The following is an 18701-nucleotide window of genomic DNA, read 5'->3' on the forward strand; positions in this document are numbered from 1 at the left end:
TTTAAATTTTTTTTTTTAACGGCTAAAAATAAACAAAAAAAAAAGTATTTTTAAACTATAAATGAGTAAAAAAAGTTATTTAAATTTTTTTTTTTTTTTTTAAAAACTCTTATGCTGGCAAAAGCAGGTCTTACGCTTTTACCAGGCTAAGACTTTTAAAGGTTTTCAGTGGGCAGAGGTTGTGCAGGATGCGGAATTCCCTGCCCGCGGAGCTCCTTCTCCCGGGCAGGCGGAATTCTCTTGACAGATCGGAAGTGGCGGGTTTTAGCGCATGTCTGAAACCGGCACTTGCAAGACCCCTACGGGTGCGTGCACACCTCGTACGCACCCGCGGGGGTCAGAATATCCGGCCCATTGTGTCATGACTTCAGAGGAGTCACATCGCAGGATGTCACATGTCTGTAGGGCAATAATCAGTGACAGACTAAAAAGACTTGCATATTACAACTCAAATATTCAACTGACTATAATAGCAAAATACTGCGAATGCTGGAAATCTGAAATACCAACAGAAAATGCTGGAAATACTCAGCAGGCCAGGCAGCATCCATGGAGAGAGAAACAGAGTTAACGTTTCAGGTCTGGGACCCTTCAACTGACTAAACTTAAACAAATCAAGCTGGTAACTACCAATAAGGATTGAATAAAGTAGCAGAAAACTGAGCAATCAAATTTCTTTGCCTCAACAGTTCACCCGCCCATTCTGAGCACTTCCTGGCCAGCCCGTTCACCCATTTGTGTGCCCTGCTCATCTCTCCCCACACTCTTAGGCTCTTCCCTGCCCACCTGTTCGCTCGCTCACTCACCCAGCCCTGAGTGTGCCTGAGCTACCTACACACCCGTCTGCCCCAAATGTTTCTAAAGATGTCTGCCTGTCTTGAGTCCTTCCTGATCCATCACGACATGAAAAATCGTTTTTTTTTTTTTTTAAAAAGCAGGAGAGAATGAAAAGTGAGAATTAAGCGAGAAGTGAAGTCGGAGATGGAGAAAAGGATACAGTGAAATGAATCTGAAGAACGAGTGAAAAGTGGAGGAAAGAGAAATAGTATGATATCTTTCCATATGTGGATGAGGGAAAAGAGTGAAAGGGAGAGAGCAAGAGCACTGTGAGCAATGCCATGGGAGATCCACTTGCTTCACAGTTTCTGAGCAGAACTGTTGCAAATTTCTTTAAATCCTTTCAGTGCAACACTGCAATCCATAACTTGCCGTAAGCAATGCCATGGGAGATCTGCTATTTTCATAATATTCTTGCAACAAACATATCTGTCATCTACAAAAACATTCGTAACACAATATCAGATTAAAGGTTCACAAATATTACTCACACATTTGGAGTCCAGAGTCTAACAGTCTTATCTCGTGAAGCAGATGCCACCAGATGACCTGATGGGGAGAACTGGACACACAGCACAGCATCCTTGTGTCCTGCAAATCGGTAGGCTCTGGTTTGTGGCTTCAAGTTCCATATCATAAGGCACTTATCAAGCGAGGTAGTTGCTTCAGAAATAATAAAACATCATCAATATTAGAAGTTTAAGTATTTTCTGCCCAGGTTCCTTATGATCATCTCAGCCAAGCGGTTTGAGCACTTTACTTTTGTGGGAGCTGACTCACATTGCCTTATAGCTGCTTGTACAATAGCGTGACTCAAGGTGTAAACAAGAGCAGCACGGTGGCATAGTGGTTAGCACTGTTGCCTCACAGCGCCAGGGACCCGGGTTCGAATCCAGCCTCGGGCGACTGTCTGTGTGGAGTTTGCACGTTCTCCCCGTGTTTGCGTGGGTTTTCTCCGGGTGCTCCGGTTTCCTCCCACAGTCCAAAGATGTGCGGGTTAGGTTGATTGGCTAAAATAATTTGACCCTTAGTGTTAGGGGGATTAAATACGTGGGGTTACGGGGATAGGGTGGGATATGTGTTGGTGTAGGGGTTACGGGGATCGGGTGGGACATGTGTCGGTGCAGGCTCGATGGGCCGAAATGGCCTCTATCTGCACTGTGGGGTTTCTGAGATTCTGAGATTCAATCTCTCCAAAGATGGACTGAGCAAACATTTGATTAGACGAGGACAGATTCAAATTATTAAGCTACTTGACTTCACGGTAAGGTGAACATATAAAGCAGCCATTGTCCAGGCGCACTTAAAACAACTGATACAACCTATCTTTGTGTAATATACTAAAGAACACGCCACGGGAGCCCACATCAGTGGGTCATTTTACCTGACAAGGAAAATGGCTCCTAGCTATCCCCCAGAATTTCTAACCTTTTTGCCTCAGCGAAAGCCCTCATAGCGTTCTCTTTTACTAATTTGACTGCCCTCACAGTCATCCTGTTTCAAACAGCCTGTGTGTCATCCTCTCTCTTTTTAAGTCCTCATTTACAAACAGGGATCGAAGGACTTTCCAACACAATGGGTGCGAGACGTTTTTCAAATTGCTTTTTGTTTAGTCTCTAGGGGAAACAATTTCCATTCAGCATATTAACCACTTTTCTAAAAGAAAAAAACTTGAGAATACACTTTGCTTAAACACCAAAAATGACTTCTTTTCAAATTCTTCCTATAGAAAAATGGTCCAAAAAAATCCTAAAACTTGAAATACCCTTTAGAGAGAGCGAGTGGGGGAAATGTGCACTGGTCTATTATAGCTAATGGCTCTGAAGCAAAAGTTAACTTTGCTTTTTTTTATTCTCTTTCCCTTTATTTATGTCCCTCCCCCCCCCCCACCCCGCAGCCTATTGTCGTCTCTTTTGTTTTCTTTCTTTAGAAGACATACAGAATGAAAATGATTAGGATACACTAGAACAACCCAAAAGAGGTGCCAAGTTAAAGGGGAGACTCTAGGAAAGGGCAGAAAATGGACAACTCATGGAAACAGGAAAAGACTATAGGAGTATTTCATATATTATCCCTTACATATAGAAACCCAAAAATAGGAGCAGGAGTCGGCCATTCGGCCCTTCGAGCCTGCTCCACCATTCAATATGATCATGGCTGATCCTCTATCTCAATACCACATTCCCGCTCTCTCCCCATACCCCTTGATGCTTTTGGTGTCTAGAATCTATCTATCTCCTTAAATATAGTCAGTGACTTGGCCTCCACAGCCTTCTGTGGTAGAATTCCACAGGTTCACCACCCTCTGAGTGAAGAAATTTCTCCTCATCTCAGTCCTAAATGTCCTAACCCGTATCCGGAGACTATGACCCCCTCGTTCTAGACCACCCCCCCCCCCCCCCCCCCAAGCGAGGGGATACATCCTCCCTGCATCCAGTCTGTCTAGTCCCGTCAGAATTTTATACGTTTCAATGAGATCCCCTCTCATTCTTCTAAACTCTAGTCGACCCAATCTCTCCTCATACGACAGTCCTGCCATCCCAGGAATCAGTCTGGTGAACCTTCGCTGCACTCCCTCTATGGCAAGTATATCCTTTCTTAGGTAAGGAGACCAAAACTGCACACAGTACTCCAGGTGTGGTCTCACCAAGGCCCTGTATAACTGTAGTAGGACATCCTTGCTCCTGTACTCAAATCCTCTTGCAATGAAGGCCAACATACCATTACCTTCCTAACTGCTTACTGCACCTGCATGTTTGCTTTCAGTGACTGGTGTACAAGGACACCCAGGTCCCTCTGTACATCAACATTTCCCAATCTATCACGATAGTGGAGCAAAAAACACAAGTTTAGATGGAACACATGAAATCTCCATGCGATAGAGAACGACAGTGAAACAGAAAAGAAACAATTAACGTAGAGAGAGAAAAGGAAATGGCATGAAGGCAACATTCTGGCACTCCTTATGGTGTATATTTAAGAATGAATCATTTCCAAAGTGCTTCATTTATTAGATTAAAAATATTTTACAAGGCAGTTTACTCCTCCTCTTACTAGGAGCTAGTTCCAGCATTTATTATGCTAATTGTAGGGAGTTTGTTGGTTCTCAGCAAGACATGACAGCCAATTGATAAATACTGTCTTCCTTGTCCTTATTCTGCAGCACAGCTAGAGGCACTTGCTAATACTTTGCTCTTCCATATGGTGCATCAGATTCACTTGGTTAACTTCTACCTACTGTCTGGCAATAAAGTCACACATTTCATTGCAGGTTACTGTTGTTATCTGTCTGCCTTTTGTACATTTTAAATAAATATATACAACATGCTGCTATTCTATAACCACTGGTATTTTAGACGTATAGTTTTACAAATTTTATTCATTTTGAAGCAAGAATAATGGATACTAAAGAGTGCTTATGAGGGTGATTACCTCACTGACAAGCTCAGGGGACAGTAGAAACAATTGGAATGAAGCTTAAGTGGTTTACAACCATGGACGGTACTCTGGGATGAGGTTACAGCCACAACCTTTTGCCTTTGTGTCAGAAGCTTGTGGCTTCAAACCTCTCTCTGGGACTTCAGCAAATAATCAGGGCTGACACTTCAGCAGGGTATTGAGCGAGCTGCTGTTCTTCACACAAGAACTTCAATCAAGGCCTCCTTTGCCTGTTTAGTTCCAGTGGAAATTAAAGGTTCCATTGCACTATTTGTAAAAAGTGCGCGGAATGCTCTGTGCCCAGTGTTCAACGAACATCATCAAATACATTCAGCTCACTGTTGTTCGTGGACTGCAAAAATGGTTCTCATAGTTACCCCCAGAGGTATCAGCCTCAGTCCAGAAGCAGAACTTTCGCCTCCGAGTCAGAGTGTCGTGGGCTCAAGTCCCACTCCAGAGACTTCATAATCTAGGCTGACTTCAGTGCAGTGCTGAGGGAGTTGGAGGTGCTGTCTTTCAGATGGGACGTTAAACTGAGGCCCCATTTGCCCCCTCGGGTGGATGCAAAAGATCCCATGGCACTATTCAGAGAAGAGCAGGGGAGTTCTCCCTGGTGCCCTGATCAACATTTATCCCTCAACCAACATAACCAAAAACAGATTTATCTCACTGCTGATAGTGGGACTCTGCCAAGTGCAAATTGGCTGCTGCATTTCCTACATTACAGCAGTGATTACAATTCAAAAATATTTCATTGGCTGTAAAGCACTTTGGGACGTCTCATGGTCATGAAAGGCACTATAGAAAGGCAAGTTCTTTCTTTCCTCTATAACAGTAACTGTAAAGAGCAATTCAGTCTATATGTGAAGTGTTTTGGAGAGATGTGTAAGGTGCTATATAAATGAAAGTTCTTTCTCAAATCACTCCAATGTGAACTTTTATTGGAGTATTGTAAATGACAGCAACAAGTGCTAGAAACAATAAACGTAGAAAGAGCACATGAAATAACAGACGTAACATTCACACATCCCTTATATGCATATTTTAAGAATAAATCACTTCATGTAGTTGATGGATGCTGAAAGAGGAACTAGCCAGTACCACAGTACATTTGGCACCCTTCTATTCTTTTTGATGGTGGAGCAGGAGAGAGTAATTACGGTGTTCCAATAGTACCCTTGAATCTGCCACTCAACCATAAAATTGGGCTGACATTCTTCGAGCCATGTTCCACCACCAGATGTGCGGTGGGGCAGGACCTCCAGCTGCCAAAAATCGCAGGGATAGAATCAATAGCATAAAAGAGGTGGGCATGTGTACTATTTACAGCACTTCCTGGGCATTGTTGTTTGAGGGGGTCAGGAAAATCGAAGCAGCGCCTTACTGCTCTGTTAGGGAGGCTGGCTGCTTTGGCTGCTCAATAAAAAAAAAAGCCAGCGATTTATCTGCAGCCACTTCCTAACGTCAATCAATTGCTCCTTGGCTTTGTTTGACGTAAAGCCATGAGACTTCATGGAGTCGAGAGTCATCGATGAGGACTCCCAGGACCAAGCTTACCCAACTGTATACCAGCTCTGGTGGTCTATTATGCCAGTGGGACCGCATATACCCAAGGATGGCTGAGTGATAGAACTCTGTGACTACAACTATGTCAGGTTGTAGTTTGACGAGTGTGTGGGGCAGCTCTTCCAACTTGTACACCAGTCCCCAGATGTTAGTGAAGAGGACTTTTCAGGATTGACTGGGCTGGGATTACACAAGTCATGTCCTGATACATGTTTGGGTTGATGCTGACAAGTTTGCCCAATATTTCTCTTATTATATTTTGTAGCGACTGTTCACCACTGACTGGCTCGCCAGGCCACGTCAGAAGGTATTAAGAAAGTCAACCGCAAATTGTGGATCTGGAGTCACAGGTCAGCCAGGCCAGGTAGGGGTGGCAGGTTTGCTTCCATGAAGCCCTTGCAACTACACTCACTACAAATCGTTCAATGCCTCTAATCAGGCTTCCATCACCCACATCAATAGTCAAAGTCACTGACAACATCTTATGTGACTGTAGCTTACTGCCCTTCCTCCGACACAGCCAATCACTCCATCCTCCTTGTATGTCTCTTTTACACAGGATTACATCGGATATACGGCACAGAAACAGGCCATTCGGCCCAACCATCCATGCCGGTATTTATGCTCCACTCAAGCCTCCTCCAGTCTTTCCTCCTCTAACTCTATCAGCATAACCCTCTATTCCCTTCTCCCTCATTGCTTGTCTAGCCTCCCCCTTAAAATGCATCGATACTATTCGCTTCAACCACTCCCTGTGGTAGCGAGTTCCACATTCTCACCATTCTCTGGGTAAAGAAGTTTCTCCTGAATTCCCCATTTGATTTCTTGGTGACTATCTTATATTGATGGCCTCTAGTTTTGCTCTTCCCCACAAGTGGAAACACTCTCTCTGTATCCACTCTATCAAATGATTTTAAAGACCTCTATTAGGTCACCCCTCAGCCTTCTCTTTTCAAGAGAAAAGAGACCCAGCCTGTTCATCCTTTCCTGATAGGTATACCCTCGCATTGTTGGTATCATCCTTGTAAATCTTCTCTGCACCCTCTCCAGTGCCTCTATATTCTTTTTCTAATATGGCAACCAGAATTGCACAGTTCTCCAAGTGTGGTCTAACTAAGGTTCGATACAAGTTCAGCATAACTTCACTACTTTTCAATTCTATCCCTCTAGAAATAAACCATAGTGCTTGGTTTGCTTTTCTTATGGCCTTGTTAACCTGTGTCAATACTTTGCGATTTGTACTCCGAGATCCCTTTGCTCCTCTACCCCATTTAGATTCTTATTTTCCAAATATGTGAGCTCCCTATTTTTCTTACTACAGTAAAATGTAATACCTCACAGTTATCTGTGTTGAATTCCATTCTGCAAGTTTATGCAAGTTCTTCAAGTCTTCTTGTAATTTGTTGCAGTCCTCCTCAGTATTGACTATCCCACCCCCCCAATTTGGTGTCGTCCGCAATTTTAGAAACTGTGTTTTTGATTCCAAAGTCTAAATCGTTAATATAAATTGTGAACAACAGTGGTCCCAGCACTGATCCTTGTGGAACACCAGTTCCTACCTTATGCCACTCTGAATAACTACCCTTTACCCCTACTCTCTGCTTTCTGTCTTGAAGCCAGCTAGCTATCCATTCTGCTACTTGTCCCGACTCCGCATTCGCTGACCTTATGCATTAGTCTATTATGTGGTACCTTATCGAAGGCCCTTTGAAAATCTAGATAAATTACATCTACTGCAGTACCCTTGTCTACTCTGTTACCTCTTCAAAAAATTCAACGAGGTTGGTTAAGCAAGACTTTCCCTTTTGAAATCCATGCTGACTATTTATTATTATATTTTTGGTTTCTAGATGTTCTTCTATTTTCTCCTTTAGTAGGGATTACATTATTTTTTCCTACCACCGACGTTAAGCTGACTGGCCTATAGTTCCCTGGACATGTTCTATCTCCCTTCTTAAATATAGTTATTACGTTAGCTATCCGCCAGTCCTCTGACTATACTTTTTTCTAACTTTTTACTAAAGATGTGCAGTAATGCCTCTGTCATTTCTTCCCTACATTCTTTTACGAGATATCCCTTACCCTGGCACCGGGTAGGCAACACAGCCTACTGAGCCACAGTGCCTGGTCTGCATTGTGGCTGTCCTCCCCGCAGTCTTTCTCTTTGCCCTCACACATCGCGAGTACATCGTACCTGTTGGACAGGACCAGTGTTTGCGGGACCTCCTTCTCAACCTCTCCTAAGTCCCCGCTACCTTTCCCCAACAGTCACACCCTCCCTTTCCTGAACCTGTGCGTTCCTCTGGGGTGCGACTGTATTCTGGATAAAACTATCCAGAAATTCCTTTCCGTCCCTTATGTTTCGGAGTGGCTCTAACTCGCACTCCAGCTCAATGGCTCTGAGCCGGAGTGACTGAAGGCAGAGACATTTTTTGCAGCTGTGGGAATCCGGAAGGTCTCGCTGTCCACAAAGTCCCACATACTACAGTCCCAACACATAGCCTGCCCTGCCATCTCTAGATTTTATTTATTTGCTTATTTATTTTGTTAAAATTTTTAATCAAGCGATTATTTATAATTATATTCATTATTTAGCTTTGCTAGTTAAGTTAATAATTAATAATGTAATAGTTAATAGTTCCCCAGCTCTTGGTTTAAAAAAAACTGTACTACTCACCCACCAATCACCTACCTGCTGTCCTGTGATGTCACTCTTAAAAAAAAAAAAAAAAAAACATCGGCGCTCCTCTCAGCCGATTCTCCCGCTCTTTGTATCCGCTCCTCTCAGCTGATTCTCCCGCTCTTTGTATCCGCTCCTCTCAGCAGATTTACTTCAGTCCATAGGAACAGGAGTAGGCCATTGAGCCCCTCGAGCCTGTTCCGCCATTCAATGAGATCATGGCTGATCTGCGACCTAACTCCATATACTCGCCTTTGGCCCATATCCCTTAAGACCTTTGGTTCTATCAATCTCAGATTTAAAATTAACAATTGATCTAGCATCAATTGCCATTTGCGGAAGAGAGTTCCAAACTTCTACCACTCTTTGGGGGGAATTTTGCGAGCGCGATCGATGGTGGGTTGGGTGGGAAAAAAATTGACAGCGGGTCGGCACCCCACTGTCAACCCGTTGCCATGCGCCTTTACCAAATGTCGGGTCTGTCAGTGCTGAGCAGACCCGACATGCAGTGGTAGGGGAGGCAATTAAAATCATTAGTGGCTTGTTTACAGCCACTTAATGCTTTTTTCCCCAGCTTTTTGAATTTGACAGGTCGCCCACCAGTTTCCCGCTGTGCCTAGACCTCGTTTGTGAAGCTGAGGCAGGAGGTCAGTGGCCATTGAATCAGCTGATGAGTTGACAGCTTCAAATGTCAAGTCAAAGCTCCCAGCTGATTGAGAAATGTTCCCTTAACCACTAGCTTCTCTAAACTGCATTTCCACTACATATTCAGAATGCTGCAAGTCTTTACACAAGTCTGCATCTAGTCTCTCCTCATGACCTCTCCCACCATTGACAGATTGCTTCTGTCATCTCTACTTCACCTGCCATCTATTCCTTCAGCATTGGTGCACTTTATACTCTCTCACCTTGGTCCTCCGAATCCCACCACAATCAGCCTCAACACTAGCATCACCAGACACACCAGCAGCACCAACACCAACCTTCTCCACAATTAACTGATGCTGCACAGGACAGAGGGCATCAGTGCCAGACCACAGTGCTGCACATGAGGCCAGGGATGGCCTCACCATAGCCAGATTTACTTCACTTGACGCCGTACACCCTGGCTGCCACATGATGCGCCATGTTGGCACCCCACACCAACACCATAAAGCATCCTTACAATGCCCAAGCCATTCCTTTCATACTCATGACCATTGCAGAGGGTACCGTTATGTCTCACCATTCACTGCAACTCACTAAGCCACTTCCAAAGGTGCACACAAATCTGTCCAAGAACGCAGAGTGTTGAAAATAAAGGTTTCAATGTTTGACACCACATTAGCAGAAACTTTACATGAATATTGGATAAAAACACCCAAGTGCCTACCCTTGTGTGTTGTTAGTTGGTATGATTGCATTAGAATGAGGGTGAGTGTGAGGTGTGGCTAATGAGATGGGGATGTGATAATGTAGATAGAGGGGGATGGGTGGAGGTGCAAGGTAAGTTGGTGTAAGTATGTGCAGGAGTAGGGTAGGGAAGGCCGAGTGATGGGGATGTGATGAGGCGCACAGCAGGATCAGGTTGAGTGTAGCTTTGTACTAACATTGTGTGATCGACCGAGATCATTGAAAGATTTGCGGCACTGCACCCAGGTTCTCCTGACCACATCCCTGCTTGTGCCCTCCTCTGCAATGTGCAACCAGGCTGTGTTGATCTCCTAGGGAGGTCTTCTCCGCCCATGGGAAGGGAAGAGGACCTCCCTGTGTGCTGTCATGGGAGAGCCTGGGTGCAGCACTCGTCAGTGTTTGCAGCACCTCCATGCTGTAGAATACTGACAGCACAACTATCAAATTAAAGTTAGCCATGGTCCCTTTAAGGAAACCGGCTGATAAAGTGTCATCAAATTACATCATCAGACCTGCTTCCTTCAATTGGCTGGAAAACTCGCTGGGTGGGCTTAACAAGCCCAATCACGGTAAATTCATTCTGCACAGCGGGCTGGAGCCAGTAGCAGGGCTGGGAACCGCCACCGACGTCGCCCGCCACGGACCTGCCGAGTTTGGTAAAATACAGCCCTGTGTAGAAGTGTTTCCAAATTTCACTCCTGAAAGGTCTAGCTCTAATTTTTAGATTATGCCCCCTCGTCCTAGAATCCCCAACCAGCAGAAATAGTTTCTCTCTATCTACCCTATCTGTTCCCCTTAATATCTTGAAAACTTCGATCAGATCACCCCTTAACCTTCTAAATTCTGGGGGATACTAACCTAATTTGTGTAATCTCTCCTCATAATTTAACCCTTGAAGTCCAGGTATCATTCTGGTAAACCTACGCTGCACTCCCTCCAAGGCCAATATATCCTTCCTAAGGTGTGGTGCCCAGAACTGCTCACAGTGCTCCAGGTGTGGTCTAACCAGGGTTTTGTATAGCTGCAGCATAACTTCGACCCCCCCTTGGATTCTGGTCTTCTAGAAATAAATCCAGCATGCCATTAGCCTTTTTGATTATTTTCTGTACCTGTTCATGACATTTTAATGGTCTACTAACCTGGACCCCCAAGTCTCTTTCGACCTCCACTGTTTTTAGCCTTTCACCATTTAGAAGGTACCCTGTTCTATCCTTTTTAGGCCCGAAAGCGGATGACCTCACATTTGCCTACACTGAAATCCATTTGCCACAGTTTTGCCCATTCACTTAATCTATCAATATCGTTCGTAATTTTATGCTTTCATCTATACTGTCTACAATACCGCCTATCTTTGTGTCATTGGACTCCCTCCAGACTGCAAACCTACTGGTTGCACCATAGGTGTCTCATTGCTTTCTCCAATACTGCCTGCATGGTTGCCTTTGTACCCCAAGGTTCCATTTACCCTTGGTGATGTTATACAGAAGCATGGGGATAGCTTTCACATCTATGCTGATTAATACCCAGCTCTAATCTTGTTAAATCCTCGCACCCACCCCCCCTCAACCTCACAGCTGTTGTCACCATTTTCAACTCCCTATCCTAAAATCAGTACTTCCTCCAGCTTAATGTTGGAAAAGCCAACACCATCATCTTTGGCTCCCGCAACCGTGGCTGTGTCTCCGTTATGGCCATCGCCCCGGACTTAGCCCAGATGTGCAGGAGCTTGATATTTTGTTTGACCCCCAAACCCAATTTCCTTCCCCATACCGTCAGTTACCAAGACCAGTTTCTTTCAGCTCTGCTGCATTAGCCCCACTACTCTCTCTTTTCCCCTCTGCTATCAATCCAGGCTATCATCACCTCACAGCCAGACTTCTACATAAGAACATAAGAAGTAGGAGCAGGAGTAGGCCATACGGCCCCTCGGGCCTGCTCCGCCATTCAATAGGATCATGGCTGATCCGAACCTAGACTCACGTCCACTTCCCTGCCCGCTCCCCATAACCCCCAATTCCCTTATCAGCTAGGAAACTGTCTATCTCCATTTTAAATTTATTTAATGTTGCAGCTTCCACAGCTCTCTGAGGTAGCAAATTCCATAGATTTACTACCGTCTGAGTGAAGAAATTTCTCATCTCAGTTTTGAAACGGCAGCCCCTTATTCTAAGATTATGCCCCCTAGTTCTAGTCTCACCCATCAGTGGAAACATCCTCCCCGCATCCACCCGATCAAGCCCCCTCACAATCTTATATGTTTCGATAAGATCGCCTCTCATTCTTCTGAATTCCAATGAGTAGAGGCCCAACCTACTCAACCTTTCCTCATAAGTCAACCCCCTCATCTCCGGAATCAACCGAGTGAACCTTCTCTGAACTGCCTCGAGAGCAAATATATCTTTTCTTAAATATGGAAACCAAAACTGTACGCAGTATTCCAGGTGTGGCCTCACCAGTACCCTGTATAACTGCAGCAAGACTTCCCTGTTTTTATACTCCATCCCCCTTGCAACATTCTCTCTGGCTGCCACCTCAGGCTTGGCCCAGACATATGGAACTTTGGTAAACTGGTAAATTCCCAAGCTCAACTTCCTTTCCCATGCTCAATTGGTCACTAAAACCACTTTCTCTCACGTCTGCAACATTCCCACCTCTGCCACCTAATCCATGCTTTTATTACTTTATAGCTGGAGTCCTGTGATTCTCTCCCTGTTGGCATCCCTGCTTCTACCATTTGTAAACTACAAGCCATCCAGAATGGTACACTAAGCCCTGCATCACCATCTCTGTCCTCATCAAGCTCCACTGGCTTGCTGTGTTCCAGAGAACTGATTGAAGATCCTTGTGCTTAACTTCAAATCATTTCACAGTCTTGCCCATCTCTATCTGCATGACTGCTTCCTATATGCACCTTCTGGTCTTCCAACTTCTCAGTCTCCGCCCCCTCCTCTCCACCATCAGGCGGCTGATTCACTAGCCACCTTACCTTTGTCCTCCTGAACTCCTTCCTTCAACAGCTTTGCTTTGCCTCCCGACCAAAAACATGCTTAAGATCCTCAGTGCAGCAATGAGGGAGTGATGCACTGTCAGAGGTGCAGTCTTTTTTGGATGAGACGTTAAACTGAGGCCCCGTCTATTCTCTCAGGTGGACGTAAAGATCCCATGGGACTATTTTGAAGAAGAGCAGGGAAATTATCCCCGGTGTCCTGGTCAATATTTATCCCTCAATCAACATCACTAAAACAGATTATCTGGTCATTATCACATTGCTGTTTGTGGGAGCTTGCTGTGCGCAAATTGGCTGCCACCTTTCCTGCATTACAACAGTGACTACACTTCATTGGCTGTAAAGCGCTTTGGGATGTCCTGAGGTCGTGAAAGGCGCTATAGAAATGCAAGTCTTTCTTTTTCGACCATGTTTTCAACTCACTTTGAGCCATCTTCACTCTGCTCAGCAACCACTTACTAACCGCCACGCTGTAAAGCATTTTTTGTACGTAATGAGCGCTACAGAAATATATTGTTGCATCTAGACAAAAATTTTAAAAACATAACTGTTTAAAAAAAAAAAAAAAATGGCCAATAAATGTAAAAGCAACGAATCAGAAAGTTTTAACGTGAACAAACAAGCTTTGTGCTTCTGGTTGACATCATCAACTCCTCAATTAAATGACAGCCTTGTAATTCACTCTGTTATTCATTACTCTGAAGAAAAACACGCAAACGTCACATAATTACAAAAGAATTAAATTATAATCTAAAGTAATATATGTACCATCTATTTCTTCCTCCATGGGCACCAACTAGAATTGGGATAAATTAGACTTTAAAAATATGTAATATGATTGAATTTGTAATAACTACGAATGTGATTTCATCAGATTTGGAAAATATTTGCTTTTCTGACAAAAAGACCATTCAATGCTGCCTCCTCCAAGTACAGTCTATAGTGCAATCTGTTTACTGAAACCAGTCACCTGGCTCACATAAAACGTGGTTATGCCTGTACTATGTACAGTTTTGGTCACCGCACTATAGAAAGGTAATTGGAGCCATGGAAAAGGTCCAACAACAACTTTGCTTATATATAACGGCCTAGAAATTCGGTGGGGTTAGTGCCCAATTAGAGGCGTTAGAGGGCCTTGCGCCGGAATTATAGCCGCGATCGAAATTGCGTTGGGCCCTACCATCGGCGTTAGCCGGTAGCGCTGCGCCGGCACCGATGACGTCATCGGTGTGCGCAGCGTCCCGGTTGCCGTGGTAACGCGGCCGGACGCCCAAATTCAGTTGTGGCCGCCTCGCCCGTGGCAGCCGCAACCAACGATTGTTCAACGGGATGTTGCAGCACGTAGCGCCGGCGCATTAAGGTGGAGCAGTGGCTGGCCACTTTCCTGGCGGCCGCCTGCCCACACCTCCCTCCCCGGACTCCTCCACCACCCCCCCGCGGCACTGATGTGTGTGGCCCGCGAGCCCGGCACTTCTCCGAGGTGCCGGGCTCATTTGTCGGGCGAATCGACCGGTCAGCGGTCGGCTGCAGGCAGCTCCTCCTTAACAGAAGGAGGAGGCCTGCAGTACCCCAGCCTGCCGCACCGCATTGGGTGCCGCAGCGGGGGATTAGCGCCGCAAACCTGCATTCAGCGCCCATAGCGAGGCGCTGAAACCCTCCATTAGAGCCCGCAGCCGTCTGGGCGCGGGGCAGCTGAATTTTTGGTGGGCGCAGCGGCAATTATCGCGGGCGCAAAATTTCGGGCGCAAAAGCCCTGGCGGAGGCAAGCCTAATTTCTAGGCCAACACCTTTAATGCAAAAAAAATCCCAAGCACTTCACAACGGAAATGAAGGCTGAGATTAGGAGGGGTGACCAAAAGTCTGGTTTAGAAGATGGGGCAAACAGGAGGGAGGTGCAGAGACTGGGACCTGGTTAGAGCACTGAATGGTTGGGGGTGGGGGGGTGGAGAGGGGGCATAAACAAGGTTGTAGAGATAGGATGGAGAAAGTATGTGGAGAGATTTGAAGATGAGATCTTTAAATTTAATACATTGATGACAATGAGCCAGTGCAGATCTGCAAGCATGTGGGTGATGGAAACATTACTGATGAATAGGATATCAGTGGCTGCGGTTTGCACAAGTTAGTGTTATGGATGATAGAGGTGACAAAAGCATGGAAAAGTATTTCAGTGAATGGTGCGTCCGAGGTAGGAGTGGAGGCAGGCAATGGTTGCATAGGCGCAAACAGGCAGTTTTGATGAGGGATCAGATGTGGGGTTCCAAGTGCAGCTTGCCAAGATTTTGCAACCTCTGGTTCACTTTCAGCTAGTGGATGGGGAGGGAGATGGAATTAGTGGCAAAGGGACAGAATTTATGGCAGGGGCTGAAAACAGAAAGACTGACAACACACACAGGTGGTTGTGGGGTCGAGAGAGATGGTGGCCAGGTAGAGATGAGATGAGGAGAAACTTCTTCACTCAGAGGGTAGTAAATCTATGGAATTTGCTACCCCAGAGAGCTGTGGAAGCTGCAACATTAAATAAATTTAAAATGGAGATAGACATTTTCCTAGCAGATAGGAATTAGGGGTTACGGGGAGAGGGCATGGAAGTGGACGTGAGTCTAGATTCAGATCAGCCATGATCCTATTGAATGGCGGAGCAGGCCCGAGGGGCCGTATGGCCTACTCCTGTTCCTATTTCTTATGTTCTTATGTAGATCTGGGTGCTACCAGCATATGTGTGGAAAGTGAATCCACATCTGTGGATCCTGTTTCTGAGGGATAGCAAGCAAATTAGGAAGAGGAGCAGGCCAAGGAGAGACCCTTGGGGATTCCAAAAGGTGACAATGCAAGGGTGGGAAGAGAAGCTATTGCAGGATATGTGCTGGCTACATTCAGGCAGACAGGAGTGCAACCACACAAGGGCAGTCTCATAGAGCTGGAAAATGGAAAAGTTACCACGAGGGATGATGGCATAGTTCACTATCAAACGCTGCAGCAAGATCGAGGAGACCAACAGTCACAAAGGACTACAATTGTTTCAGTGATGTGAGCAGGACGGAAGTCAGACTGCAGGGATTCAAACAGCAAGTTTTGAGAGAGATAAGCATGGGAATGGGAGGCGATCAGGCTTTTGAGAACCTTAAGGAAAGAAAGGGAAGTTAGAGAGGAAAGCAATGTAGATTTGCTAGAATTATACCAATGACGAAAAGATATAATTATGATGAGAGCCTGGAAAAACTAGGGCTGTATAAAGTAAAAGCCCCGGTTCTCTTAGCCCGTCATGATAAACTAGTCATCAATCTAGTGGCCCTGCTCTGAATCTTTTCCAAGGCTCCTACATCTTCCATGTTAGGGGACAGAAATTGGACACTAATCTAGAAGTGGCCTGACCAAGGCCTTATACAGAGACAGGACAGTATTTCTTGTTTTATATTTAATTGTCCCATCAATATATCCTAACCAATGTTCCCTTTAAGCTGCGCGGATGCACAGCCGTCTGAAGCTCCCGCGCAGCCGGCTCACCAGCTTTTAAATGCAAAAACCGCGCATGTGCAGATTTTTGAATGGGCCGCGCGGCCCCCCAAAAATTAGAGGGAACATTGTAAAAACAAAGAGGGCGATAGGCTCAATGTCAATTGTTTCACTGGTCATGGACCTCCAATGCCTCCAGCATTAATATCCCCAGGTCCTTCTCCCATTCAGCCTTGGGCTTGCAACCTGCCAGATATGGGTCCGTTTCCAGCCTGCAATCTATTATTTCCATCTTTATATACCAGCACATAAAGGAACTTTGGAATTGCTAGACGAAAAAAGACCCGAGGCCCATCGAGTTCACCTCCTACCATCCTGGTAGTCACATGGCACAACGATAATGGAGTTGTTGACTAATCATAGCAATCAATCGCTGTCACTTAGTCTACAACAGACCCAGACATGACACGAAGAGAACCCCAGTGGTGGAGCGCTTTAGGGAGCCAACGTCACTGGTTCCTCCCACGCCTGCTACACTCACCACATGTCACGTTTCAAATGACTCATATACTGGATCCCAAAATGTTATTTTCTGAACAAACTCTATCTGCTTTGCATTTGAATGAATCAATACTAACTGCTTCCACCGTCTCCCTAGGGCGTCTGCTCCATAGATTGACCACTCATTCACTGAAGTATCTTTTCCATGGATTATAGTTTTGAATGCTGGTTGGGCGGGGGGGGGGGGGGGGGGGGGCGGGTGGAGGGCAGAGATGGGACTACAATAGGTAACCAAGCTGTTGAGCCACCAGTGGCACAGGCATGACTGACCAAAATGCTGTCCTTCGGAGCTGAGATTTCTATGAGGTACAGTGCAAAATCTCCAGTACTGTACTTACCTAGTTGCTGGTTGTTTGGGTTAAAATCAACACTGGTGACCACATCTTTATGACCTTTAAAGTTGTGTTGCAAGCTTGGATCCTCCTAGGACATTAAAAGAACAAATATCTCACCTTATTCCATTGCTGGTGATCAAATGCACAGAGTTAAAACTTGCCATTTTTACTGAAAACTAAACACTTTGCCCAAATTTAAAAAGAAAGATCTTTTATCGTCTTTCTGCTAATTGCGATTTTATGATTCTCATTTCAAATGTTGTGATAGTCTCATTTAACCTGACTCAATTCAACCAGTAAGAATGATATTCAATTACTACAATTCCATCAAAGGCTCCCAAAAACCTGTACAATTATGGTGCTTGAATAAAATTAATGTAGTTTGAAGAAACTGATTATCCCCAAGTTAAAAACATTTGTACAGTGCTCACTGTAAGTTTACACAATAAGTCAGAGTGTGTTCTGTTAAACAATATCAAAACTAGCCACAAAATAACATTTCCTCTCATTATACAAATCAACTTTTTAGATTTTCTAGCTTTGTTTTGAGCTTATTAACCAAGATATCAAACTATACAGCATCTTAAAGCTAACTGATAGCTTGCACGTTTAGTTAAGAGAAAGCGTAAGTGAAGAAATCATTTATTGCTCTGATTATACAGTTAACATGCAGATAAAGTTTAAAAAAAAATTCTTGTATTCAGTTCTAACAAAACGCAAATCGAACATTAAACTTTTCAAACTGTGATGTATCAGAAAATGCTGATTAAAGTACAATTATCCAGATGGACGGAATTGTGGGACGCATGCAATGTAAATGACCAACACCTCATCACTGACCCAGCAGCAGAGGTCCCTGGCTCCGACCTCCCGCGAAGACAGCGGGCAGCGCTCAACCCAGTCCGCACAGGGGTTGGACGATGCAGCCCCCTGCGCCACAAGTGGAAGAGGAGGGACGACCCGAAGTGCGACAGTGGCCATGAGTCCCAGACCATGTTACATCAACCTCCCACTAAGATCAGGAGGCCATCCAATGGATAGCCAAACTAGACAGCTTTTCCCCTCATACAAAACAACAAAGTACAATTAAAGAGGAATTTCCACATTTCAGCTCAAACGACAGTTATCAGCTCTATATACTAATAAGCAAAATATCATCAGGTTTTGCTAACCTTCTAATTTACACAACCACCTCTTTCTGCTGCCTTTCCCCTCATGGCCTGTAGATGGTGCTGTAGGATTTGATATAGTATTTTTTGTGGAATTACAATCATATTGTAACTAAAGCGCCACAATTTTAACCTTTTTCCATTTACTCTAACTGTCACAGTGTGATCATCATAGGTTAGACAAGTACCTGAACCAAGGCCACCAATAGACACAACACAAAGCAACACAACACAACACAAAACAGAACACTGAAAGACTA

General features: G+C 44.8%; 1 protein-coding gene across 11 annotated transcripts in view; it reads right to left on the reverse strand.

Annotated features, from left to right (window-relative positions):
• The window catches only part of poc1b (POC1 centriolar protein B), a 101018-nt gene that overhangs the window by 66649 nt on the left and 15668 nt on the right, over positions 1–18701 (reverse strand). For 10 of the 11 annotated variants that reach the window (XR_015081449.1, XM_086009481.1, XM_086009482.1 and 7 more), the window contains exons 2-3: positions 17276–17360; positions 1329–1500 (exon numbers count right to left, since the gene is read on the reverse strand). Coding sequence is in view for 10 of the 11 variants with exons in the window: in XM_086009481.1 (XP_085865607.1) it covers positions 1329–1500; positions 17276–17360 (257 nt within the window). In the remaining variant the exon portion in view is untranslated. The remainder of the gene's footprint in view (positions 1–1328; positions 1501–17275; positions 17361–18701) is intronic. The other variant, XM_086009480.1, reaches the window with a different exon arrangement.

The sequence above is a fragment of the Somniosus microcephalus genome, chromosome 16 (genome assembly GCF_052327205.1).
Source record: "Somniosus microcephalus isolate GS21.2 chromosome 16, FLI_Smic_1.0, whole genome shotgun sequence".
Lineage (NCBI taxonomy): Eukaryota > Metazoa > Chordata > Chondrichthyes > Squaliformes > Somniosidae > Somniosus > Somniosus microcephalus.